This window comes from Simochromis diagramma, unplaced genomic scaffold (assembly GCF_900408965.1).
Source record: "Simochromis diagramma unplaced genomic scaffold, fSimDia1.1 OVJJ01000421.1, whole genome shotgun sequence".
Lineage (NCBI taxonomy): Eukaryota > Metazoa > Chordata > Actinopteri > Cichliformes > Cichlidae > Simochromis > Simochromis diagramma.
The window spans coordinates 9,046,416-9,072,575 of record NW_024387250.1 but is presented as its reverse complement, the minus strand read 5'-3'; the positions used below and the strand labels follow the sequence as shown (position 1 = coordinate 9,072,575).

General features: G+C 42.2%; 1 protein-coding gene and 1 long non-coding RNA gene across 4 annotated transcripts; one reads left to right on the top strand and one right to left on the bottom strand.

Moving 5' to 3' along the window:
- Positions 1-11: 11 nt before the first annotated feature.
- dachc (dachshund c) lies at positions 12-23,456 on the bottom strand. 3 transcript variants are annotated; one of them, XM_040001294.1, is made up of 11 exons: positions 22,642-23,456; positions 15,474-15,583; positions 12,373-12,483; positions 9,049-9,227; positions 8,252-8,372; positions 7,956-8,090; positions 4,649-4,845; positions 4,001-4,151; positions 3,113-3,241; positions 2,849-2,920; positions 12-1,752 (listed from the first exon to the last, which is right to left on the bottom strand). In XM_040001294.1, exons 1-11 carry the CDS (start codon positions 23,223-23,225, stop codon positions 1,715-1,717), a joined length of 1,827 nt encoding a protein of 608 aa, XP_039857228.1. In that variant the 5' UTR covers positions 23,226-23,456; the 3' UTR covers positions 12-1,714. The 3 variants fall into 3 exon arrangements, with proteins under 3 accessions (XP_039857228.1, XP_039857226.1, XP_039857227.1); XM_040001292.1 differs by having other exon boundaries at positions 744-1,752; positions 2,849-2,959; positions 22,642-23,453; XM_040001293.1 differs by having other exon boundaries at positions 750-1,752; positions 2,849-2,959; positions 4,001-4,148; positions 22,642-23,452.
- Positions 7,395-9,089, top strand: LOC120714812. Its single transcript, XR_005691511.1, has 4 exons — positions 7,395-7,586; positions 8,040-8,118; positions 8,208-8,239; positions 8,980-9,089. It is a non-coding gene; the product is annotated as an uncharacterized LOC120714812 (long non-coding RNA).
- Positions 23,457-26,160: the final 2,704 nt, after the last annotated feature.

Sequence of the window (26,160 nt, the reverse complement as noted above, 5' to 3'; positions counted from 1 at the left end):
GAGGGATGTGTGTGTGTGTGTGTGTGTAGGTGTATGTGTGTGTGAGAGAGACAGAGAGAGATACAAGGGAGTGTGAAAGAGTAGTGCGCTGCTGAATGAAGTCACAAACCTTTTTAGTCAAGACAGCCTCTGAGGTGGTCATCTGAAAAGCTGATGACTCATTCATACATTCATTTATGTGAATCATTGCTATTCACTTGTCAGCCATTCTGTATTCAGGAAGAATTGCTTATAACAGAGGTATTGTTTTCGTCCTGCATCACAGCTTATCTGCCTGTGTCCAGGAAATGGCACACTGCACATTTAGACAAGGTTACACGAGCAAAGCCTGGCTGAGTGCAAAGATTCCTTTTCTTTTTGGCACAACAAATGGTTTCAGAGCAATGAGAAATGTATTGTTTGGGATTTTAGAAAACTTAATATTCCTCCTGAGCCGAGTTCCTGAGTATGTCTTCAAGGCAACTGCTTCTAAAGTCCCTAAACTGCCAGCACTTTTGATCTGTAATGCCTCTTAATATATTATATATCCATGCTTTTAACATCTGCATCAGTAAAACAACACTTCTTAAACCACACACACACACACACTTTGGTTTCACTGCTCTGACCTCATTTTATGAGCCAAATATATCTTATACCTGTAAGTAGGCACACACTTTTTTTGAAATTCTAAATTGCAAATTAAGCTACACTGGATTTATATTATAAGACTTTACAGGAGTTCAATTTAAAAAAATCCTATTGATTAGTTTGATTATGCAGGGTTCTGTCTCCTGCATAAATACTAAGACCATAAATAGCCACAAGTGTACTATTTTCTTCCACAAGTTGTTGTCAAGTTCTTAACAAAAAAAAGGTGCCAACTACTAATTGTTGACTCAAAATGATCCATTCTTAATGAGAACTATTGTGTCTTTTCAACATGTGTCATTAATCAGCAGCTCACTTATGACCCTGCTCTTTGCCATCAATACTTGCGTGGAAGGTTTTAAGGATGGAGCAAGAATCAATGCCACGTCCCTCTCCATACCCTCACAATGCATAATACACATGGACCATCTCTTCCTCCACTCAGGCAACTTTTTACAAAAAGTTTAATATAAATCCATAAATTAGAAATGAAGACAAACAAAATGAAAAATGTCATCAGAGACTACACTAGTAAAATAAAGAAAGAAACAGTGACACAATTTAATAAAAAGGATTTGTATTGTTTGTATTGTCAAACTGCACTACTGCATAACATACACAATACAAGTCATTTCCTGACTGTACAACATGCCATTATGAGTTTTTTTTTCTTCCTGATAGCGATAACAAAAATGATGACTATATATATGTACACAACTCTGTTACAAGTTATATCGATCACTTGTGTCGAGATAAACAGCACTGACAAAAAAACAACTATGGTCATTTTCGTCTAGGATCTAAAAACCTTGATTGAAAGAAACACAGTCAAACACAACATCAGTACTTTTCCCACTAGAATTTGGTGATAAATGCAATAAATTAAACAAGAGAACAATGAGAAAGTTCAAATGTCACTCTTGAAAATGTAGGAAGGGGTCCTCTTGGGGATGTGGAGATGCCACTGCGCGACTGAGCATGCCTGTCGATTGTATTTCCCATGAATGAAGAAATTTCATTACTCTGTCCATCCATCCGTCCGTCCATCCATCCATCCATCCATCCATCCATCCATCCATCCTCTTCAGTACATCCCAGTGGTTTGCAGAAACACTCTCCCCTCTGAAACAATAAAAACGATAATGAATAAAATTTCAGCACAATAACATTTGTCAATTTCAGGGGAGACAAGCATTATTCTAACAGTAAAAGGCACGGTGCTGGATCCAATTCATTCACTAATTTCAATATCGAGAAGGTCCTATAGAGCCACAAGCAAAGATCATTAACAAAAGAACATTATTAAGGCTCAGTTGAAAGTGTTTTTCTGCCGCTGATCTCCATTTTTGGCGATAAAACTTCCTGGCACAAAGGAAGCACATCCTGCCCTGCTGTCTGACAGACAATTCCCCTTTAAATGATTTATTACTGGGTGTTAATTATGCAAATGATGTCCAAACAAACTCGTCATGAGGACAATTAAGACAGCCATTAATTAGTGGCCAGTTCTCTTCTTGCTTCACTGACATTCAATTAAAAATTGCTTTTGAACAAGCACGCTGTTTGGTATGGCGGTCTTGGCACAGCGCGGAGCAGAGGTGGGCTGAAACCATGCACTCTTTTGATGAGGCCGAGCTAGAGATCATGGCCATTTCTTTTTCTGTCTGTTTAAGATGTTACATGTGGGATTTTCTCATTAATCTATGAAGACAATAAAGGTGGCAAAATAAATATATTAAATGCCTGTCTCCATTAAACCGGCAACCTCAGAAAACTGTCTCATGCTTCATTTCATTTTGTTCAATTTCTCAGGAGTGGTCTCCCTGTGAAATCTTTGAAAACTCTTCCAGTAGACCGGTCAGTTAAGCATCAAAAGCAGTGAGTAGGTGAAATAAAGAAATCTCCTTCCCCAGCTTGGTCGATAGCTGCTAAATAAATTCCTGCCACTACGTATATGTATTTTTTGGGAACATTACGTCAGTTTTTAGCCATTAATATTAAATCAATTAGTCCCCACTTGTTTAAAGTTTTAAGTTTAGTGCGTTTCTGTTGGCATTTCCTGTATTAATCACATTTAAGTTGTCTTTTGGTGGCAGAACATTACAGCAGTGACAGCTTTTGTGCAGCATTTTTACCACAATTTTTTTAATCACAATGTGACGCCTGTTTTCACCTCTACATACTGAGAAAGCTGCCTTCGTTATCTGGTCACTTGTACCTTGTACTGTTGCCTTAGTGTCCACCCTGCTGTCATCGTGGTTGTTCCCATCCGAGTCCTGGGTCACAGGCTCTGTGTGGGGAGGGGCTGCTGATGATTGATGGCCTGTAGCTTGGCCATTAATTAATAAAGACACTTAATTAGAGGCTAATGAACAGTCAAAGCTACACCGTAGTGAAGGCTTGGGCAATATTAGATATGAAAAGAAGAATTACGAAGGATTTAGTCACTTAAATAAATTCTGAGTCAAAACCGTTTCTGTACCTGTGTGTGTGTTGGCAGTGTGCAGGAGACTGTGCTCTGCCTGATCACGGAGTTTCACCTCCTCCTCCAGGGCCTCCTGTAGTCTCCTTTTACTCCTCTTTTCCTTCTTCAGGCGCTTCTGGATAAGAACTTAAAAAAAGAAGAGGAAGAAAGGAACAAGCAGACGGCCAAGAGTGTGAAAGGATGTCAGAAAAGTTCAAACTTTGCAATCAAAATATTTAGGTGCTTTTTTTAATGCTTGACTTGCATGCAGTGTTGGATGCTTTCTGACCTTGGTGGATATTTGCAACAAAAGCTCTGATGGCACTTTGACCTTAGTAAGTGAGGTCAACATGCTATTAAAGTATAGCAAACTCTGCATTTGCTCAAAAACCCCTGCAACAGGTAAGCAACATCACGCGGCTGTTTTAGTTTTTGTGTTTTGTGGTCATTTTCCACCACAAGTTGCATGCTTCCCCACCTGGTGTGTCCTCATCAACCAAACTGTCCTTGATTGGAATTTTCTCTGACCGTGCCGTATACGACAGCTTTTGTAAACTTGCCAAACTTGATTTAGTTTGTAGCAGACTGCCAACTTTAGTCTAATTCACCTCTGCAGATGCCTTGAGGGGTAATATACAGTAGGTGTCCTCACTTCCTTATCTGATTTTCCCGATAATGGACGTCCTGTCAGCTTTACAAGTGGATTAGACCACTCTTGTTTAGCTGCACGGCCGATTTTGTCAGTGTTTCGACAGTAAAATCCACACCGTGCCAGAGTTAATAAATTCACGAGGGCCAAATGTAACACTCCAATCAACACTTGCCAACTAGAATAATTTCCAGAGACAAAATCTCGAGTTAGCACTGACATTTGTTTCTAACTCATCTGTATGTGGAGCAGCCTACCTCTGTTTTTCTGTTCCATGCTAAGCTGTCTCTCCAAGGTCTCTCTGAGCTCCCGCTCTCGGACCAGCTCCATCTTCAACTCTGTCCTCTCCAGCTGGTCCTGCTTCTCCTGCGCCCTGGCATTCTCTATGGCAACTCTCAGTAGACCCTGCTTGGAGACACACAGACACACAGCAACAGGTTACACCAACATTAAAAAAGTAAACCCTTTACCAGCTGAACCTTACTAATACAAATTGAAAAAGACGGTGTTTCTGAACATTTCATGTTAACATAAAAAGTCTCCTAATTGTAAAAGTATAACAATCACAATTAATCTTTTTTAGGGGCAAAACTTTGTCTGTCATCACATTCGGTTAGGATTACCGAGTGGGAAAAAAATGCTGGTCTTTTAACTGCCATCACTTCAGGGTCAGATGGGTTATTTATTTTCTCCCTGTGAAAACCCAACCAGAGAGGGCTTTCATTGTGACTATACTATAACAAAGATGTAAAATCTGAGAAGCAGGTCAGCACACGCCCATCTGAATTACTGCATATCCTAAATGTCTACTATTTACCATTTCAGGAAATCCCAAAGAGTGGCTCATCTCTCTTCCTATTCATCTTGGGGTATAATAATAACAATAAAGCCCGGCAGAGCCTCACCTGGATGTTCGTGAGCAGGGTCTCTATGGAGGACAAGCCTTCCGGGAAGATGAAGGGAGTGTGGTGAAGACCTGCTGGGAGCTTCTGTCCTGCCGGGTAAGAAACCCTCTCACAGCCCTCCCTGCTTGATGGGGGTTTCTGGTAGACTTGTCTATCACAGCTCTCCCTGGTCGTCTGAGCGGCCAAGGAGGTGTTATCTGGAGGCAAGAGAGACAGTTTGATGTCTAGTCTGTAAGGCTGATGCACATCTGACTGAATCAGTTTACCACAGTGAGCCCATGGCTTTCACCTTCACACAGACTCTTAAGGAATCACACACAGGGGTGCCATCACTTCATTATGTGAAGTAAGGATCAATAAAAAAATTATTAGAGCAAGAAAAGTAAATTACTGACCGTGGTAAATACCACTTTGAGAAAACAAAGATAAGGCAATAAGTGTATGAGACTTTCAATTTACACATTTATATTTATCATGATAACTGGTACGTCATTTACTCTAATATATTCTTCATCCACTAAGAGACAATAGAGAGCTCTGGAAAAAGCTAGAAAGTGGATCTTGATAGTTGATAATTTTAAATACAAGTTGACAAAGCGTATTTCATATAGATTATAAAAGCAAAACACTTCAGCTGAAAGCCTCCTGCAAAGAAGGAGTGATTTAAATAATGTACACGTATAAAAATCGATTCGATTTTCTTGAGCTTCCAAATGTATTTTGTGGCCTAGGCACCTGTTTGGTTTTTTGTTTTTTTAACATCTATTCTCCTTCCAAAAGAGCAAACCTTTGAAAAGTGGTATGCATATTTGACAATACTTACTGTGTTAGTAATTTGTCTTACAACTGTCTCTTTTATCAAGTGTGTGCTTCAATCCTATTAGTATAGTATATATTGGTTAATGTTTGTTTAAAATCAGCAAAAAAGATCTTCATTCTTGCGACAATATGTAATCAAAGCACAGAAATTTCTAGCTTACTAATATAATTTACTTAATTTCTTGTAAACACATCAAGCCCAACAGCAAATAGGTGTTTACACTAATTACTGCGTGCAAGTTCGTGCACACATGCACAAACGTCCTGGTTTGGGGTTTTAAAAATGTGGTTACCCTTTATTAGATGGCAGTCTGCCTATTGATAATGCACCACAGCTTGACATCTCCCATAAAACCAGCTAAGAACCTGCATTATGGATGACCATCTGTTTGCAAACCTGAGAACTGCGTGTACCCTATTCGTGACAGAGAGGGAGATGAAGATTAGCCATTTCCTGCATGGTTTTTTTTCCCCTTGCATCAGGCAGTTGCTCAGTTTATGCGTCTACTGTCTTCAGAGCCGCCGAGGACGAAGACGTCCTGGGAGTTCGGCAGTTATTGGAGCAGAGACGAGTGTGAGCGTGCGATGTGATATCTGGCAGTTTTCTCTGTCTGTGACAAATGACAGTGTTTTCTCCACTTAGCTGACCACAGCATCTTCTGCTCCAAATCCACCCACCTTCCCCACACTGCCTCGGCCTCACGTCTTGGCAACTGTCACATTCAAGGTGTTTCACAGATGAGAAGCAATACCCCCCCCCCCCCCTCCCCTTTCTCCCTCTTTCTTGCTAAAAGCATTGCTCTGTAGAGAAAGGTAATTAGCAGGTGCTGGCGAGCTCAGCGGAGGGCATCCAACTACACTCCTGTGGCTCTCATACAGACGCACACACACACATATTCGAAGCTGCTGAAGTGCGCAGTCAGCAGCGTGGGCTCCCCAGGCTCCTTGGATGTGACTGATCCTTTATTGAGTTACAGTTTTACGCCTACTTTACCTCACACTCGCACACAGGTCTGGCATACACATACACACACAGACACAGCTGCCAGCTTGTTTGATCATTTACCCATCTCTCTAACCAAGGTCACTGTCTGTTTTTCTCTTTTCTCCCAACTTCTTCCCCCCCCCCCCACCCCGTCTCTCTTACTCTTCTCCCACCCGTCCCCAGGGCTAATGAACTTCACCACGTGAAGACTGCCAGTCAGCGGAAGAGGGAAAAAAGGGGGAGTGGGGGGAGCGAAAGAGAGAGACAGTGAGAGAATAAAATTTTGCTGATGTTTGGTTAATGGGAGTGAGGTGTCAGGGATGGCCTCTGATCTTTGCTGCATGGATACGTTGTTCAAAGACCAGTAAAACAGCACACACAGCCAAAAACGGACTCGCATACACACACTCGCAGATTATCATACAATGGATTGACAGAATGACAGCGCTGAAGTGCTCTTTGAAACTCTGCTCAATCCACGATAAAGCCTATCCTGTGATGTTCTAGGTCAAGCACAAAAGTTTGCAATCCAGTAAATGCACATGCGTTTCATTTGCATGCAGGAAAATCAATTGAAAATCAATCACATAAATGCAACGTGTGATGCACGGCGTTCACGTTGTTGGTGCCCTCGCTGCTTTGTCAATACTGTCAGACACCTGACAGCATCAGAAACCGTACCTGGGAGGCCTTTGTGATTTTTAGATTCAATTACTGAATAATGCGATTCCGTATTAGAATACATTTACATGCACGCACACACGTACAAACTCGCATACAAACAGTCTCTCTCTCTTTTTCTCTCGCAGTAGATTTCTGCTGACTGTTTGTCCTTGAGCAGTCCTCATTAAGCTAATGCAAACCTCCCTGACAGAGAGAACCAAACAACTGACGTTGCAGCGCCGTGGCAACGCAGGCCCTAACGACAGGGAGGCAGTCGTTATGCAGATGAGGTCCAGCTGAGAGCGCGGGAGGCCGCCTGGCTCGTTAGACCGCGGCCCAGCAAATGGCTCGCTAATGTAACACCGCTTCCTGGTCTAATGGAGTCCTGTTTTGCAGAATTATTTGTCTTTGCTCCCCGCAGGGAGCCTGGGGGCCACTGACAGCAAGAAGGAGAGAAAGTGGAGAGAAAGGGTAAGACGGTGAATGCTCATTGACCTGTTACTGATATACTGATTTCTTTCTTGTTGAACCCTCTTTCTTTAAAAATAAATAATTAATGAGAAACTCTCAGATAGGTGACGGAGGTGTTTAAATCGCCTTTAAATAACAATGTGCTGTGGATGAAGGTGAACTGCAAGGAAACTGAATGCTTGCTGTTCTGCATTGACAGACCTGTTTCAAAGGCAATTCATCTGTCTGAGAAATAATCAGTAAGCATTATTAAATGACTAATGACTAACTATACAATATATTCTCAGAAAGCAGTTATAAATTGACCTTTGCAGTGAGGTCAACACACACTCTTTAAGATTTTGGAACTTCAAGCGCTGACTGTCTTACCTCTGTCAGAGTGGCTCCTCTTGTTCTCCTTGTTGTATTCCACTGAAGTCACATCTGTATCTCTGCCCCCCTGCACCAAACCAGGAGAATGACCCAACACACTGTGACTTGACGACAGGCCGTCATGGAGCGGATCTGGAGAGAAAACATACAACGCAAAAAGGTTATTAACGGACTTATAGCTCCTGTTACAGCTAAGAAAATGAAATATAAATAATATATATATGTATGTATGTATGTATTTTTGAACAGATTGAACCTGCCGCAATACTGTGCGTACACAAGTGAGTACATACGTGTAGTTTCTGCAGTGCGTTCTGTGTGAGATGGTGAACTTGACACACTGCTGCTGTGATTGGACGACAGCTGAGCTTCCTCCAGTGAGGGAGATGGGGAGGGGCTGTCACGCATTCGCTCCTAAGAAGCACCAAAGTGGCACACGGTCACAACTCAATTCAACTGAAATTATGGATAATAAAAAGACACACAAAGCTCACAAAAATCAAACTTTACAAAAACGAGAATCCAGAAATCTACTTTCAGGTCTTTTAAGCCATCCTAACCAATCATCAAAACCATACTTAATAACATTATGAGATGAGACACTGGGAAAACTGTGTTGAGTGATTTGTTAATTTGATGTGTTTTATGTGTCTCTTCAAACTCTAATTTATTTTAACAGGTTCAATTTCTTTAATTATACATAGCGGTTTATTTTTAAGCAAAGTCATCAACTTGGCGAAGAGGATTGCATTTTCTGTCGGTATGCAGCACATCTGAAAAATGCATAAATAGATATTGGATTGACCTGAAGCCAAGAAACGACTAATTATATTCTGGTAGCGATCCATAACTTGATTCCTAATTTTGCACGTAAAGGATAGAGACATTGAATCATTTAGAAGATGTAGAGATAAGAACTATTTCTTTGGATGTTAAATGTTGGGAGAAATTTGTTTTAGCAAATGTTTTGTTTTGAAACAACATTTCGATGTAAATCTTAAACTCTGATTTCTTCCCTGAGCATCACGCGGACTCAGGCAATTACTGGCTCGTGGTCAGATCCACCGGGCTGATGGGCCTCTGAGTTCACCTTAATGACGGAGGTGGGAGCCCTGGCAGGGGGGTTGGCGTGGAGATGCGCCACGTTGGCCATGCTGGCCAGCATGCTCTGTCGGTTCATCTGGCCCATCGCCATGGAAACGGAGGCTGGCGCCAGGCTGGCAGGGATCAGAGGATGTGACATCATCATGAAGGGCAACTGCTCAAGAACTGGAGTAGAAAAGAATAAAAAAAGAAGGAGAACAAGATGGAGTAAGACAGTCAGTTGGTTTTCATAAGTCAGACCAGGCTGGCTCGTCATAAATGTGGGGCTTCTTTCATTTTACCTTCAGCTGTGTTTGTTTTATTTCTTTTACCCATCACATCTTAAAAGGCTTTCCTCTGTTCGGCCCAATGTCATTTACTGAACTGAAAATGCACAGCATCTCTCATGACAAGAAATAAATCTGAAAACCAGCATCATTCCTCTTTGTTGTATTACCTGGATGACTGCTCTGCTTCTAAATCACAACTTGAAAATGTGCGTGAAAAAAATGTCGAAAGGAAGAAAAGGCAACAGAGTAGAGGAAGACACAGCTGTTTCTCAAAGGCTTTGATGGCCTCAAGATTTTTTCTGAGCGCCAAGAAACCTACAAATTCAGCCCTGCTGGAGTCAAGGGAAAAACACATAACTTTTCTGTTAGCACCCCGGTGTTCTTTACCATAAATTAACACGTTTTCAGCAGTTGAAACTAAACTCCTATTATCTCGGCCAATCTGTCGTTCGCGCTCTTCTCTTTAAGACAAGCATCCACTATCTTTAAAGAAAATCCTTCCTTCACAGCACCCTAGTGGGTTGTTGCAGTCCTTCTATTCATGAAGCAAACAATCCTGTTGGGGGGGAGGGGTAGAAAATGACATAAATATTTATCATTTAATAAAAGGAAAAACAAAAACAAAAGAAACACAGGGAGGAAGTGGAACAAAAGAAGCTGATGGCAGTCCTGGTGCTGGGCCAGCAATGCACGCTGGGTAATTATAAACACAAAGGAAAAAATCTTGGACTCTATTCCGCACAATTGTCACAAATAATAGAACGAGTGCATGGAAACAAAAAAAGGCTATCCAAAGAAGAGAGATGAAATAGAACAAATAAAGAGAGAAAAGGGAAGAAAGAAAAAGGGAGAGAATGAAAGAAGGGGAAAAGGCAAACTAAGAAATAAAGGGCGAGGCGTTGACTTTATGAGTTGGGCTCGCTGGACATATGTGCAGTGCTTTGTGCATTTGGCAGATTAGTCTCTCACTTGCCCAAAGCAGAAACCAATCCAAACAAAAGATCTGTCTGAATGGAGCTGAATAACCAGATGCTCCAACAATCAACTATGAGCCAACTCTAAATATTAAGCCTTGGTTTGAAACCAGCGCTCCACTTTTGTCACCCCCCTCAACCCCAACTCCAATCCCACCTGCCTCCATAAATTTCATTTTTCTATCCCTCATCCTAACTCTGTTTTATCCCCCCCTCTCCACTCTCTCTGCCCTCCCATCACTTTCTCTTATGTTTCATTAAAAAACATCAAAAGTCAAAGTGCCTCTCTTATGTTTATCCAAACAAACCATTACTGTAAACACACAGTTACTGTAAATTTCCCAGAAGATCTTGTTAAATGCAGAAATGGCTGCTCCCTGCTCTTCCCCAGCCCATAAGGTGTCACACTCAGCATTTGTGAGTGTGTGCGTGTGTGTAATCTGAGATTGCCTTTGTAGTGGTTAAAGCTCTGGTAGGGGCCTATCCTTCCCATAAGGCAGTGGGTGGCGGTATGGAAAAAACACATTGTGCTTATGTGTGTATGTATGCCTGTGCTGTTTGTGTGTGTGTGTGTGTGTGTGTGTGTGTGTGTGTGTGTGTGTGTGTGTGTGTGTGTGTGTGTGTGTGTGTGTGTGTGTGACTGAGAGAGTGTGTGTGTTTCCACTTGACTCTATCATTAACAGTGATTAAGCTTTACAGGTTTATAATGGCTGGTGGTAACCATGCCATCTAACTGTGCACAGATGCAGGCAGTTGTAAGTGAGTGTATACAATGGTAAACAATGCTTAATGTTGGGATTGTTTACAGACACAAGCACCGTACACACAAAGCAAAAAAAAAAAAAAAAAGGTAATAATGGGTTTAAACATACAGGGATTTAACTGTAAGGACATTTTTTAGGACATTTCTGTCCTAAAGCCTTGTGCTGTGCTCCACATGTTAAGTGTGTGTGTGTTTGTGTGTCTGGCTGATAGCATATTCCACACAGACCTCCATAAGCCCAGTCATCTGTCTAAACACACTGATGTCGCTTTAACCTGTCGATAACAGTGTGTGAGTGTGTGTGTGTGTGTGTGTGGTGGGGGGGGGGTTGTGTGTGTGCGCACACGCGCGTGCTTGTGCCCGTCCCGCCATCGATTGTCCAGCGTTTGTCGTTTGCATTCAGGATAGTGAATTAGAGAGAAGACTATTGATTTGGCTTCAGCCTCTCATCTTATTCATCTCTCTATCATCCCCGTGTGCTTACTACCGTGCACCGATGCTCCAGATCTGCTGGCTGCTCTCCCTCGCTGCAAATCCAGGGATGGGCACTGTGAAGGGAACGGGTTTTTCTAACATATGACTAAAATAGGAGAATATCTGAACATGTAATGAGCAGCCAACAGGGATTCGATCAAAAAAATGAGAAGGTGATTCTTTGCTTTCCAGGGGCAAACTGTAAATGAGAGCACACTCCTTTGTCAGCTCTGAAAGGCAAGACTTTTTCCAGAACAATCCTGATTTAATTTCTCTCCTTATGGCAAACAAGTGTGACTAACAAAGCTGGTCTGAGTCGACACTCTCTCATTGGGATGACTAATAAGTACTAATGACTTGCCGGCAATGTTTTGAGGCCACAGAGCAGATGACCAACTGCGTTTTTCAGGAAATGATTCCTGAATCTTTTTGAGTACCACAAATATGCAAACTAATCCAAGCTGGAGAAAATATTCAGCCTTATAGTCAATTATTACAAGCTGGGAAAAAACACCACAGAAGCAGTAATTTAGATAGATGTGTTTATATATTTGTTTGGATTACCTCACCCAGATATCCTTTTTTGAATTTCATCTCAAGATCTTGCTGCTGTTGTTTGTTTTTCTACTAACTGTCTCTCAAAGGAAACATACAGGCTGCAGAGGTGATGTCACATCCTGGTTTTAATCAGCCTGGTTCATAAACACAGCTGCTCAAGTTGTATTGACTTGGCATCACAGATGTGTTCAACAGTGTTATGCGGGTCGTGATTAACATAACACTCACACACTCACATATGCACGTACCAAAAAAAAAAGGATGAGACTCACCCAGTCCGGGGTTGTGGTCGCCGTTTTCTCCGTTTCGCCCGCCATGTTGTTGGTTGCTGTGGTAACCGGCCATCGCCTCCAGTTTGATCTTTTTGGCCAGGGCAGAGAGATCTAAGAGAGAGAGACAGAGACAGATACAGAGATGAAGAAAAAGAGGGAAAGAAAGAAAGAAAAAGAATCAATAAGGGCCAGATCAATGGCCCCCGGTGGAGGATTAGAGCAGTAGGTAGGCAGGAGGTTGTCATAGGAGGACAGGGGCCAGCCATTCATTCTGACTGCACCGCTGCACTGGCCATTTAGTCTGCCAGGGAATCAGCAGTGATAGGAACAAGCCAAGACATTCATCTCTCCCACACAGGGATATCACATCCCACAGCACAGAGCACAGGATAACACTCAGCAGCGGCAGCAGCAGCTCCACCTTTCATCCAGAAAGAACTTCGTTATCGGTACGAATTAGACGCACAAGGCAAAAAGTGAAGATACTTTCTAATGGGGGTTGTGCACTTTTGGATAATGTGTAATAGAGAGTGAAAAAATGCGAGCCATGTTTTAATTTGTGCGTTGAACCCCAGAAGGTAGTTTGACCCTCAGATCACCCTGTAAAATAGAAAATTAAATATGTCTTGTGCTAACACAGTCAAACACGTTGAATTATTAAAGTTCAGACAAACCACACAACTGTGCAAACACGGCAGAGGAAACACAAACAGACCGTAAGTCTTAATTTCCTGGTCTTCAATACGTCTAAACATTTGCAACAAACTGAACTGCTGAGTGGTTTTCTACACTCCCATCAGACGGCGGGTGTCTGAGGTGAACAGCTGAAGACGTTGACAGCCACAACAAAATCGTTCCTTTTTCTTCTCGTCTCCTCTTCTTCTCTCTCCTGCCCTCTCCCCTTCTCTCCTCCCATCCCCTCTCCTTACGTTACCTTTTCAAATGTCAGCATCACAGCGGGACATAAGCCACTGTGCTGCATGTGTGTGTGCGCGAGTACACGAGGGCGAGAAAAAGAGACTAAGGAGGATCACATCAAAGATTTTCCCCTGCCTTTTACGCTCAAATGTCCTCCCTCTCTCTGTCTCCTTCTCCCCTCTCATGTGGCCAGTTCTAATCAGTAGCACTGACATTGCCGCCGTGCCCTCTCCTTTGGTGGAAAAAAGACTCTTTTTTCCCACTGAGAAAGATGCTCTTGAACGCTCGCGCAGACACAACGCACACACACACGCGCGCAAATACACATACACACTCAAGCACCTTTGAACAGTGAGAGGAAGCGGAGGCTAATAGAAAATGGCTTCTTTTGAGGCGGGGAATGAAAAGATCAGGTTGCAGTGAAGAGCACAAAGCCAAGGGCAACTTTGAGAGCGGTGAGGTGCCAACAATTACTTTTCTCCCTTTCTCTTTGCAACACACACACACACACACAAACACACACAGACTACAAAAGGGACTCAAACACAAAACCGTGACTAAAACAAGCAGCGCCATGGCCTTTAGCAGACTGCTCATAGAAAGTCAGAATATAAATGTAACATGCAGCTTCAGATTGTAAAATTTTAAGTGCCAGATGTGCAAACACTTCAAAATGATCATAAATTCTAACTCATACTGAAAAGCACAAATAACGATTTAAAGTCTCCTTTACACAATAAGAACTTAAAGGTTTACAGTACCAAGCTAAACACATCCTCACTTCAATTATAAAATGAATTTCAAAGAGGTTTCAGAGCTTTTAGAGATTATGATTCTAACCCAGTTCAACAGAGGGCTTAACAGGGAACGCTGTACTTATAATTCAAGAAAAAAAGACCAAGCTTGCAAGTTATGAGTTGTTTCTCATATGTCAGCAGTGCGTATGCTAATTTTATTAATCAACACAGCGGTCACCTCCCCGAACCCCACCTCCTCATACTATTGATGAGGGGTAAAATGTGCCATCACGGGGGTCTGCTTGGAAAAGCGGTGAAACCCGCCCCATTCTGCATAAGCAACCTGTTCTTTTTTTTTTTTTTAGACTGATGGGGTAACTCAGCTGGCTGCCAGATCACTGCTTTCACTCTGAAAGCTGAAGCAAGAACAGTTTTTGAACTTTGCTGACCGCCACTCTTGTCTGAAGCAACAACGTGTCACTAGGAGGGATTTGTCTGGTGAACCCTGACATCAGAAAAAATTGTGTAAAGGGGTGATTACACAGGCTTTCTCCTTCACTTCTTGAATATGGAATACAATCACAGATGTTTCCGTTATTAAACTTTAATATTAGTTTTGTTTACTTAAATGTTAATGTCTTTATAAGTAACAGCTATACTAAAGTAATTTTCTCACCATATTAAATAGTTAATCTTGAAATACATGAAACTATGTGAACAAACCTTAAAAAAAGCTGATTATAGATATTATTTGCATTAAAATCAAATTAATATATATACATTAAATAAAATATTATTTTGATAAGTGCATTTTCATTTATTAAAATTTTTCCCCACATTTAAACATTGCACTGCAACTTCATACGTGTCAGTAATTACATTTTTTTCACTTTTTAAAATTAATAAATGTGCATTCCTTTCTATTTCTGTTCTATTTCTGTTCCTGAAAGACCAGGTGGTTGGACCAACTGTTCATTCGTCTTTATTGACGATTATTTGACTGCACTACATATGTACTCCTCCTCTGATTGTCCTGCTTAAACAAATTATCTTTTTTCTACGTGCAGCAGCTTTTTTACATCAACATGCCGACTAAGGGCACACATCGGGATCGTTTGTGAGTCGCTTACTGTAGACAAAAAATTATTGAGAAAACACAAAATACCAGAACCTGAAAATATTGATTATTAAACTATCACAGCCAGTTAAACAAGGTGAAAGTCAAAATTTAATAAAAAATTTATTGTGATATGTGTAAAACAAAACTTGCTTCTTTCCTATACTCTTTTAAGAACATGCCCTGCACTACACATGATGCCACACTGGTAATTTAAGACACACACTGTCATAATAGTTTACTGTGCTCATGCACTGTTGTGATATTGTTTCTTCAGAAAATATGCTCGATTTATGTGTTTGTGTGTGTGTGTAGGTCTGGGTGGTCACCTGCAGGAGGTATAATCCCAGCATGCATCAGACCACTGTGAGACAGCATGTGGTGAGTCCCGCCCTCTGTCGCACTCTGCAGCCTCTTGGGCGGTCGTCCAGGCCTTGAACTGCAGGCGGAAAACACAAGCATGCATTAATAATTAGGCAGTTTAATACTTTACCCACTTAGTCACTTTTTCATGCCGAGACTGAGATGGGTGGCCCAGTTAAAGAAAGTGTCCTTCAGCCTGTAAACCTCTGATCCTGCTGAAGTGTCAACAAGCAAAACACTGAAACCCGACCGGTTCCAGGAAGGCTGCTGTACAGCAAATCTGACCTCCCTGTGGATACGAGCAAGCAAAAAACGAGTTTCCCTATGGCATCAATAAAGCACCTCATTACTGTTCAGCTTACTCATTCATTTGTTTGCTTATTAAATGTGTTTGCTCGCCTCCTCTTTCCTTCAATCCTTCCTTCATTCAGTCCTCTTTCCCCGCCGTGCCACAATTTTTCCTCAATAAACACTGACTACAAGCAGATTCACATGGATTCTTGTCTTGTGTGCGCGGGTGTGCGGTTTGATTGAGCCGGGCATGCTCAATCAATCTTAGAGGAAGTATGTGAAAAGCTGTCAGGCATCACTTTGGCTCTGACTAAACGGTGTGAATGTCCTGACAGGGGAAATGACACGGGCCACATCAGGCTTAATGACAACCAGCGTACCTCATCTCCTTTCATAGCAACCTGACATAACATGAGTCTGTGGGCAAGTGCGAGACAGAGCGAGGGGAACAAGAGGAGATGAAGACGGAGTGACCGAGCGCTGAAGAAACAGAGAGAACAGTTGAAAAGTTGATGCAAGACAAGGAGTGTAAAGCGAGAGGAAAAGGTGAATAAAAGGGAGAGTTTGAAAGTGTAAGAAAAGGTGGGAAAGAGTAAAAAAAAAAAAAAAGAGGGGGGGGGGGAGAGATAGACTAGCAGCAGCAGCTTCCTAGCGTGGGGTGTCTTTGAGCAGATTTTAATTAGAATCTAATCCAGCCGTCATTAAGGCCCCATAAACGAAGCTGTCAGTCAGGAGATTAATGGCGCCTCATTTGCATATTGCATATAATTCATCAATTACACAGCAGAAAGGACCAATCCCCTGTTGACACACCCACTGGCTGAGAAGGGGGGAGACGGAGAGAGACAAAAAGACAGAGAGAAAGATTGTGTAGTCACTAACTGTGGGAGAAAAACAGGTAGATTGTGAGTGTGTGTGTGGGCGTGCGTGTGCGTGCACATCGGAATGTGAGTGTGTGCATGTGCGGGGTCGTGTATGGGTTTGTGTGAGTGCGCGCGCGTGTGTATGAAGTGTTCAAAGGTTAATTTGATGAGCCGATGAGCTCCACAGTTCCTGCCCTCGGTTTTAATGAGTTGTTATTATTGTCTCTTATTATGGGCCCAGACCGACTGGGATGTGACAGCTGACATCAGATATCTCACACTATCACACACACACACACACACACACACACACACGGGGGACGCAGACAGTGAGAGACGCACACAAGCATGCAGACACACTCAGGTAGATTCGCATACCCACGCACACGACATGAAAGACATACAGCAGGGATGTGTGAGTGGGATAAAGTTGTAAGTATGTGTTTTGTGTGCGCGTGTGCGCATGCACGTGTGTTTGTGTGGGAGTATGTGCAGTTTTTGTGAAGGTGGGGGGCGCATTCAAATTACAAACAATATTCTTTTGCAGTCCTTATAGAGCAGCATACTGGGCTTAACAAAAGCAGGAAATGTATTTTTAGGTCTCAGGTTTGAAGGTAGAGTAACAGTTCCACCGCAACTGATGTTGAAACACCTTAAATGAATACACACACACAGACACACATGCACACACACACACACACACACACACACACACACACAAACAGATGCGCGCAAACACACACAAACGCAGTAGTGAACATCAGTGGGGGGAAATAAAATACACAGAGACCAAAAGACCGTGGTTGGTTTTTACTGCAGCCGCTTCCCTTTCCCTTACTACTGTTTATTTGCACACACTAATTAATGGCCTCTGCGTGTCTGCGTTGATGGGTGGGTGTGTTTTGTATGTGTGTACGTCTGTGTGTGTGTGTGTGCGCCTTTGTATATGTTGCATTTTAGGGGGCATAAAGAACTCAAACCTAATTTTGTGTTTAGTCTGCAAGTGCGTTGATACATCAAAGTGACCCATGGAGGGAGGTCTATGTGTGTGTTGTGCATGCAAGTGTGTTTGTGTGTGTGTACATGGTGTGTGTGTGTGTGTGTTTGTGTGTGTGGTTGGAGAGCACCGGTTCCCTGAGGTAGGATTAATGAAAAAGCCTTTCATGGAAAAGTCATCAAGCTGAGGGGATGGAATGAGAGAGAGGAGGGGGGAGAGAGAAAACAGTTCATTGTGTGTGTGTGTGTGTGTGTGTGTGTAAGGTGTGTAAGGTGTGTGTGAGTGTGTGTGTGTGCAGAGGAGGGGGTGTATGGCTTATGACCTCTTTGTCTCAAACTTTAATTAAAATCTCACCCAGACGTCCTCCCTCATGCCAACGCTCTGGCCACACATGCACACACACACACACACACACACACAGTTTTTTTAAATAAAGGTACTCTGTACATTGAGTTCTGCCCTCCAAGCTTAGTGTGTGTGTGTTACCTGAAACATGAAACGCCAAACATGGCAGCTGGAGCTTAGTGCAGGTGGAACAGAAACAAAACACAACAAAGATGACAGATCTCTATCCTTGCTAACACACACACACACACACACACACACACACACACACACACACACACACACACACACACACACACACACACACAGGGGAAAGAGAAAAGTAATGAAAGAAGAGGAAGTGTTACAGTCAAAACAGTGGAACAGTGGAACAGCTACTAGCTTGGAGGGACTGAGGTGGTGATAGGTAGCAGCTGTGTGTGTGTGTGTGTTTATATGAATGTGTGGGGAGAGAGAGCGAGGAAAAAAAAAAAAAAAAAGAGAACTTGCTCAAACAAGATTTTGTTTTGAATATATTAGAGGCGCTTTACAGCTCCCATGCTCCCATCCTTTCAATCTGTGTTTATCACATGGGTTTGTATTCGCCGTCACGGTCCGGTTTGATAAATCATAATGTCGCTGCTGTACGCAGGAAGACTTATGTTGGTGGTTACAGAAGGCAGGGAAAGATTGATGTTGTGATCTTCCTCTCAAATCGAGGGCTGAAAAAGCTTTCTGCGCCATTGTTATTAGGAAAGCCTGCGTGATGATGTCATGAAAGAAGCAGGCAGGACAACACACACACACAGACAGACGTGCGCACACACACACACACAGTAGGGCTCGACTTTGAGGACGTTTGATCATGGCAAAAAATCTGATCTCCTAAACTGATACCGCTTCACATTCCTGTCCCGCATTCCAGGGTCAAAGCTGTGTCAAGACTGAGTGTGTCTGTGCGTTTGAAAAGTATGTGTACTCCATTAAAACCTGTCACAGTGGAAGACATGGAGGCCCTCTCTATCTCATCGTGCTCGTCTCTATAAAACATCAAAAGAGTGATGAGGTTAAAGTTGAGCTAACCGCCCCAGCCTAACACAGACACTCGAACACACATGAGCATACACACAGCCCTCCTCCCCTTCATCCTAACACTGCTGACTTTGACAGTGAGTTATGGCATGGCAGTGGGGCTCAGCTCTGAGAAGTCCACCTTCCCATGCACACACACACACACACACACACACACACACACACAACAACAACACTGGCTCGACACTGCCAAGTCGAGAAACACAAAGAGGGTGCTTTTGTTGTACTCTACATACCACTGTGTCTCATTCATCATTCGTCGTTTGATTTAAGTTCGAGTAACATTAACACCTGCTTCATATATTTGACTCTGCTTTTGTTGACGCCCCTGCTGCATGAGCTGCAAAGAAAAGCGTGTGAATGCCAGCTGAAAATTACCCAAAAAAAGGATTTCTGTTTCCACCCAAATATATTTGTGGTAAATGGAATTTTGCTCACGCTATTAGAAAAAAAAGGGGCCTCTTTCAGCAGTATCTCCCAAGAAAATGTGACCTTGGTACTGTGGTTCATCAAAAATAACACACTATCAGCAGTTTTAATAGGGACAATTTCTTTGGAAGAAATTAGGTCCTCTGAAAACTGCTATCTGTCCAGTTGTTATCTGTAACATGGACTTTTTTCTGGAAAAATTGCCATTAAGTTTTTTTTTTTTTTTTTAAAATGTCACAATTACTTTTACCTCATTTTACAGGGTTGGAGGCAAGAATCTTAATGCAAATATGAGGGCAAACAAACCTATCTGCAAGGTCCAAATCAGGTGCCAAGTTAAAAAAAAAAAATGCATATATAGAAATAATATAAAAATGCACTATAAGTTGCAAACCTTAAATACCATTACTTATAAATATATATCCTGTGTTACTATTCAAGTGTGTTGTTATTAACGTAATCAGTTTGCCATGTTACACTACTTTTATGTAACAGTCAGGAGGATAGGCATATATGGACACTGCATAATGAATACTTATAGGGCATCTGTAAACTATATGCACACACACACTTTGACCTGAGCGAGCTATTTGATGTGTGTTACTAACAGAGAATGAAACTGTTCCTTTGTCAGGGAGAAAGAAAAGGATGGAGGATCAGGTTGCCTCCTACACGCCATGTTCTCACTGTGGAACTAATGTCATTTAGCAGCAAAGCCAGCAAACACACAGGCGTGACCATGTGAGTTTCTGTGTGTGCGTGTTAACAGAGAGTGTGTTTGTGTGTCACCTATGCATGAATTATAACTAGGCTTTGAGTGAGGGTGAAGTCGGCCCTTCTTCATGGTTTGATGAGTCAGTGGTCAGTGTGTGTGTGTGTGTGTGTGTGCACAGCAGGAGTTAACAGTGAGACAAAGAGGAGAAGGAAAGACAACGGTAAACAGAGGACACTGCTTCAAAAAACCACTTCATTTTAATCTAAAAAAAAAAAGAACCAATGAATAAACAAACGGCCCAAAGAATAACTAGCAGGATGAAAGCCATGTAAAGCATTCTGTTAGTCATGTTAAACTATCAGACAAGGCTGCTATTTTTTTTCAAGCCTGTCTCACTGTAGTGAACTGGAAAATAATAAGTGATGGCTGTCTTAATCAGTAACAGGAACCTCAGTCAGCCTTGACGTGGTCAGAAAGCTGTATCATCAAAATCTCTGAGATGTTCTTGAAACTTTTCGCTTTGGTCAGAAATCTTTAAACAAAAGCCATCGTGAGTTTCACTTTTTACCTGCTATTGTATGTCGATCCGTCCACGCCGGGGATTACTTAGAAACTTCTAATGCAGGTGGAGCTGATACTAATGGCTACCGCAGCACACTTGAAGCCTTCAGACAAAGAATCACAGAAGTCGTTTGAAGATTTCAGACGAGTGATGTTTTAAGATCTCATTAAGTAAAGGCTGTTTGAGTGTTGTGTGGATAATTAGAGACGGCAGAGGATGTGTATTTTTCGGGGGTTGTATAACATCGTTCCCATTAACACCAGACATAGAAGAAATCCCTAAGCAGCCAGAAGATGCATCTGGATTTTGTCTTGGTTGGAGGGCCGCAAATGCTTAAGCGCAGGTGTTAATCCACGCATGTAAAGCTGGAAGCTGATTCTCACAATAGTATGTTTCTTTTTGGAGTTTTTTTCTGGGCTTGCTCAACAAGTCAAAGCTTGTCTTAAATCCCACACTTTGACTTAAAAACCAAAAACGGCTTAAAGATTACATAAAATGAGGGCATATCAAAACACTGGAATGATCTTACCTGCAAACAGTAAATATAAAGAACTGGGGGGGAAAAAAGTAATTTAAACATTGCAGAATCGGTATTTTGGCATTTATCAGCGCACATCTAGATGCATTCTCCATCTCCATTTAATGGCAGGTGTAAATTGGATCATTCATGCTCCAAGGAGCTAGGATTAACCATCAAACAATATAAATTCCCCAAACTAAGACTAATCCACACTGCTCTGGATTCAAACTCATGCTGTTATGAGCATGTGGTCTGCACAACAGCAGACTGAGGCACCAGGAAACCACAAATCCCAGCCAATTTAGCCCCTTTATCCAAACATATCTGCTGCACACTGGATTGATGACCCATGTAGCTGGTCACCATCAGAGTTCTGCAAAACAGGCTAATTTACATAATCGCATCATAAATACCGAGAATTCATTTAATCATCTCCTCTGTTCTGATGCTCAGGGCTAAAGAGTGTTGATATGATAAGACAGCAAGTTATTAAGAAGGGAGAGAGGGAGAGAGGGATGGAGCGAGGGAGGCAAAGAGAAGGAGGGAGAGAGTAAAGGGATCAGTGAGTGAGTGAGTGAGCTTGTTCTGATTTAAGCTGCCGCTTGGGGCCAAATGAAAATTAATTAATTTCTGTGAAGAATCAATTTCTCAGAATGACAGTGTCACATTCAATGTGTGCAAGTGTGAGTGTGTCAGAGAGAAAGGGAAGTAGTGCGTGCGTGCATGTCAGCGCCAGAGATCAGACTCCCAGATAACATGAGAAACTTTTAAGAGTGTTTTTCTCATAAGGATTACTAAAATTCATTATCGCAAACACCATAATCACCATCACAGTGTTTATCATCCATAAAAATGGTAATTAGTAACAGCCCCAGCAGCAGCAGTGCTGTGGCAAATGAGAAGGGGTTAACTGGACCCAAGTCAGTTATTATCAAATCAAACACGAACTCCAATAAAAGCTAAAATAAATAAATAAACATATGGAAAATGTATTTTCCCTCATGCAGCAGCTTTAAGGAAACTGAGTTTGCTTTTAAATTAGTGGAATCATTTGTAGGCAAGTTCTGAAACATAACAGACACACTCTGTAGAGATACCCTATTAGATATAAAATAACACAAGGTCATTAGTAACAATGGAGTTTATATTATTATGTAGATTTTTGTGATCCTTTTCATGACCTGCTGACTGTTTGATCCCCAAATTTGATATATTTGTAGCTATCTGCTAACCCCACCTGCTGCACTCCCCCTCCCTCAATAATGAGCTGGGTAACCCTCCATCACACTGCCACCCTCCCCACCTTCCCTTCGCTCTCCTCTCCCCGGACCCCTGCCTCACCTTGCATTGGTACAGTCGTTGTAAAGCGTCTCAAAGTCCTGCCTGGAGATAAGTTTGCACCGGTTCACCCCGGGCTGGATGGCCCCGAGCCCCCGAAGAACCCGGACCTGCTCCACGTTGCACACCACCGGGGTAATGTCCAGCCGTTTCAGCTTGGTGTAAACGGTGTGTAGCCCGCCGACCAGGTGTTTGAGAAACACGTCGAAAGCCTGAGGCAAACAGATGAGCTCCTTGTCTTTCACCGTGAACGACGCCAGTTTGGCACCTTTCACCTCCACCAGTTTGCACTCGTTGTTCTGCGGCGTGCTCTCTACGGGCGACGCAGTGGCGTACACGGGCTTAGCGCTGCTGGACACCGGAGCTCCTCCGCTCTTTAACGGGGTCCCGTTCGGCAGTAAGAGGTCCGCCCTGAACTGGTGAAGCAGCGCCGGGTGCGCCACCGGAGGAGCCGGGGAGGAAGCGGCGGAGGTGGCCGCAGGTGGCGGAGAGTTTGTGGCCGGAGACACGGAACTTGGCGCCGGGTGGTGCCCGAGTGGAGCTGCGGGCAGCAGAGCCGGAGGCGCAGGAGTTGCCATAGTGGTCATGACCAAGAACTGGAGAATAAGTAAACTTCAAAGTCAACTATTTAAGAAAGTAACTTGGCCGAACACACGCGTACACTTTGGAGAGTGTGAACTGCGCATGGAGCGTGCCGAGGAGGAGAGAGGGGGATGAAAGAAGAGTAGACGGGGTCCGTGTGTGGAAAAACAGATCACATACTTGAATCAGAATGAGCGGAGGCTTGTCTCAGAGCTGGAGATGCTACTGTCACATTAACATAAAGAGGAGGAGCCTGGGCTTATTCTTAGAGAGTGAGAGACGCGATCAGAGAGAGGAGAGGGAGAGAGAGCAAAGATTAGCCCACATAAACTTTGGATAAGCCTATTTATGAACGCCTAACGAAACGACACCTAAATATTAACGCCTCTGATGTCTGTAGCAATGCAATCTCCAGCTTTATAACATTTAAATCTCCATATTAGGGTAATCTTCCTATAACATATTTGGGTATAATTATTTTATCCTCGGGGGGGAAAGAAGTAAATGACTGCAGTTCTTTTTCTGAGAGAAAATGTTTGTGTTATCCCCAAATACTAGTCTTTATGGATATCAGAGGGACTTTTAAAAATCTGATTATGACAAGCAGAGTGCTTTAAATAAAGTATTGAACGCCTCACTCTAAAATATCAAATATTAGATATGTAGAAGTGGTAGTATTTGACTTTTATGTGCAGTCTATTTTTTTTTTAATTGCGCTGATGAAAAAATATATATTTTAGATTTATGCAGATCTGTCAATGAAATTAAATATTTGGAAAAATACCACCCCGCCAGTGTTGAATCTGATAGTGTTATCACAGGTGGATTAAAAAAAAAATCATAAAATGTTTTAAAAATCAATTAAAAAAAGGCATAACTTTTTTTTAAAGGTAATTTGTGTTGCACCTCCTCTCTCTTATAAATGCAAAGCGGCTGTACAAGAGCTCGTACAGGGGCCAGTAACCTTGGCTTGACAAATTGACCCCTTTACCCCAAACTGATTCCTTATCCACACACACACACACACACACACACACACACACACACACACACTTCCATCATTTACATATGGAGCTTGCAGTCCTTTCAAAGTGGCTTTCACGGAACATTGTGTTGATAATGATCTCGGTCGAGAGGGAGAGAGAGACACAGATCTCCAGAGACCATCTCACCATAAGACAAGGGGGAAGAGGATAAAACTCTGACTGTACTCCAACTCAAAGGACTTTAACACTTCTTTCCCTCCCAACCCCCCCACCTCTCTCGAATAAGCCCTCTTGTGTTTTTTAATTGGCAGAAATTAATCTTTAGGATGTAGATGGTAGATTTACATTCATTAAAAGTCAAGAGAGGAAGCCAGGCTTGATGCTAATCAAATCTGCTTAATTATGCTTAACATGAGTATCTCCAGGGGGAGAGAGAGAGAGAGAGAGAAAGAGAGAGAGAGATAGCTAACTCGAACTTTTTACTTTTTGCCTTTGATAACTCCTGCTGAGTATGGCCTTTTCCTTGGCAAAAAGAAATGTCACGACTCTCTTTCTCCATCTGTAGAAAATACACCGATAAAGCCATTAGTGTTGAGAAGAGCTGATTCATGTTGTAAATTCCCACCTTTAAGTGTTTAATAGGTAGTAAAATGTTCGGTTCTAACCTCCCAGGGCAGGGCTTTGCACGTTTTTAGCCATCATCTGATAGGCTTATAGATTCGCTGATCTATGATGAACTCAGTCAACTTTGCACAACGGTATAAACAAGGACCTGATGAGTAATATGCCAGCCTAGAGGAAAGCTTCGCACCTATAAACTGCACCGCTAGGTTACAGTTTAATTACATTTTTCATTTTACCAGAGAATACCACTGCAGGATGAACTGGTGGGAAGTGACTTTGTCTCGCAACAGGAAGGTCATGGGTTTAATTCATACAGCAGCTATTGTGCTTAAATTCCCCTGAAAAGAAAACAATGAAGTAGCCCAATACTCAAGTCACTCAAGTATAAAAACACAGTGTGGCACACACAGGAAAACTAATTCATACTTCACTCTAACGTTAATCAAAGCTTGCTCGCAGATCTTGAGAAGTACAGCGTGGTCCTCGTTTATTTTGAAGTCTAAATTATCCATTGTGAGCACAACACACCTGATTCTCCAACGTAATTATCTTTTTGGGTTATGCGAGCAGCATAGTTTTTAAACTCACTAGAATAAAATGAATGGAATAAAATACTTACATTTTTTAATTGTAAATCTGACAATATCATAGCAGTGAAATGCCAAATCAGTTGTATCCTTAGTCTTTGAAGTGCTTTAAGTTCCTCTTCCTCAGCCTATCTATCTTGACCGCCTGGGAAGATTCTCCCTTCACTGAATATTAGCCTACTGAGTTAATTAATGTTTAATATCTTCTTCAGGACCTCTAATTGCACCAGTAGTATTATAATTTAAGTTTTAACCTCCAACATTTCCCTCACTTTATTTTTATTGTATTATATAATCCTTATTAGTTTGTTTAAATGTTTGTTATGTTCGGCGGACTTATTGATTATATTAAAGATTTCCTAGGAAATAACAGTCAGATCCCAAGTGAGTTGCCCCCGCCAGAACAACGAGCTCGCCAGAGATTTAAATCCGGTTTAAGATGCCTTTTCCTTGCCGTTTTATTGCCTGAATCAAATACACGCAGCTTCCTTTAAGATCCCAATTCTGGCTGCAGTTTTCTTCTTTTAACAGTTCATATTTATCTTGCCACGCTGCCACCATGAGCCAAAGAGACAAAGATAATGTTCATGTTGTGTCGCTGTTTGAAAGCCAAGCTCTGGTCCTTTCCACATGTCTGTTTTGGCCAGTGAGCAGCAGAAGCATGAGGGAAATGTGTAGGTGGTTAGATCAGCCGATGAAGTGTAAATACCACTCAATCTGTTCTCATTAGAGGAGTAAAAACA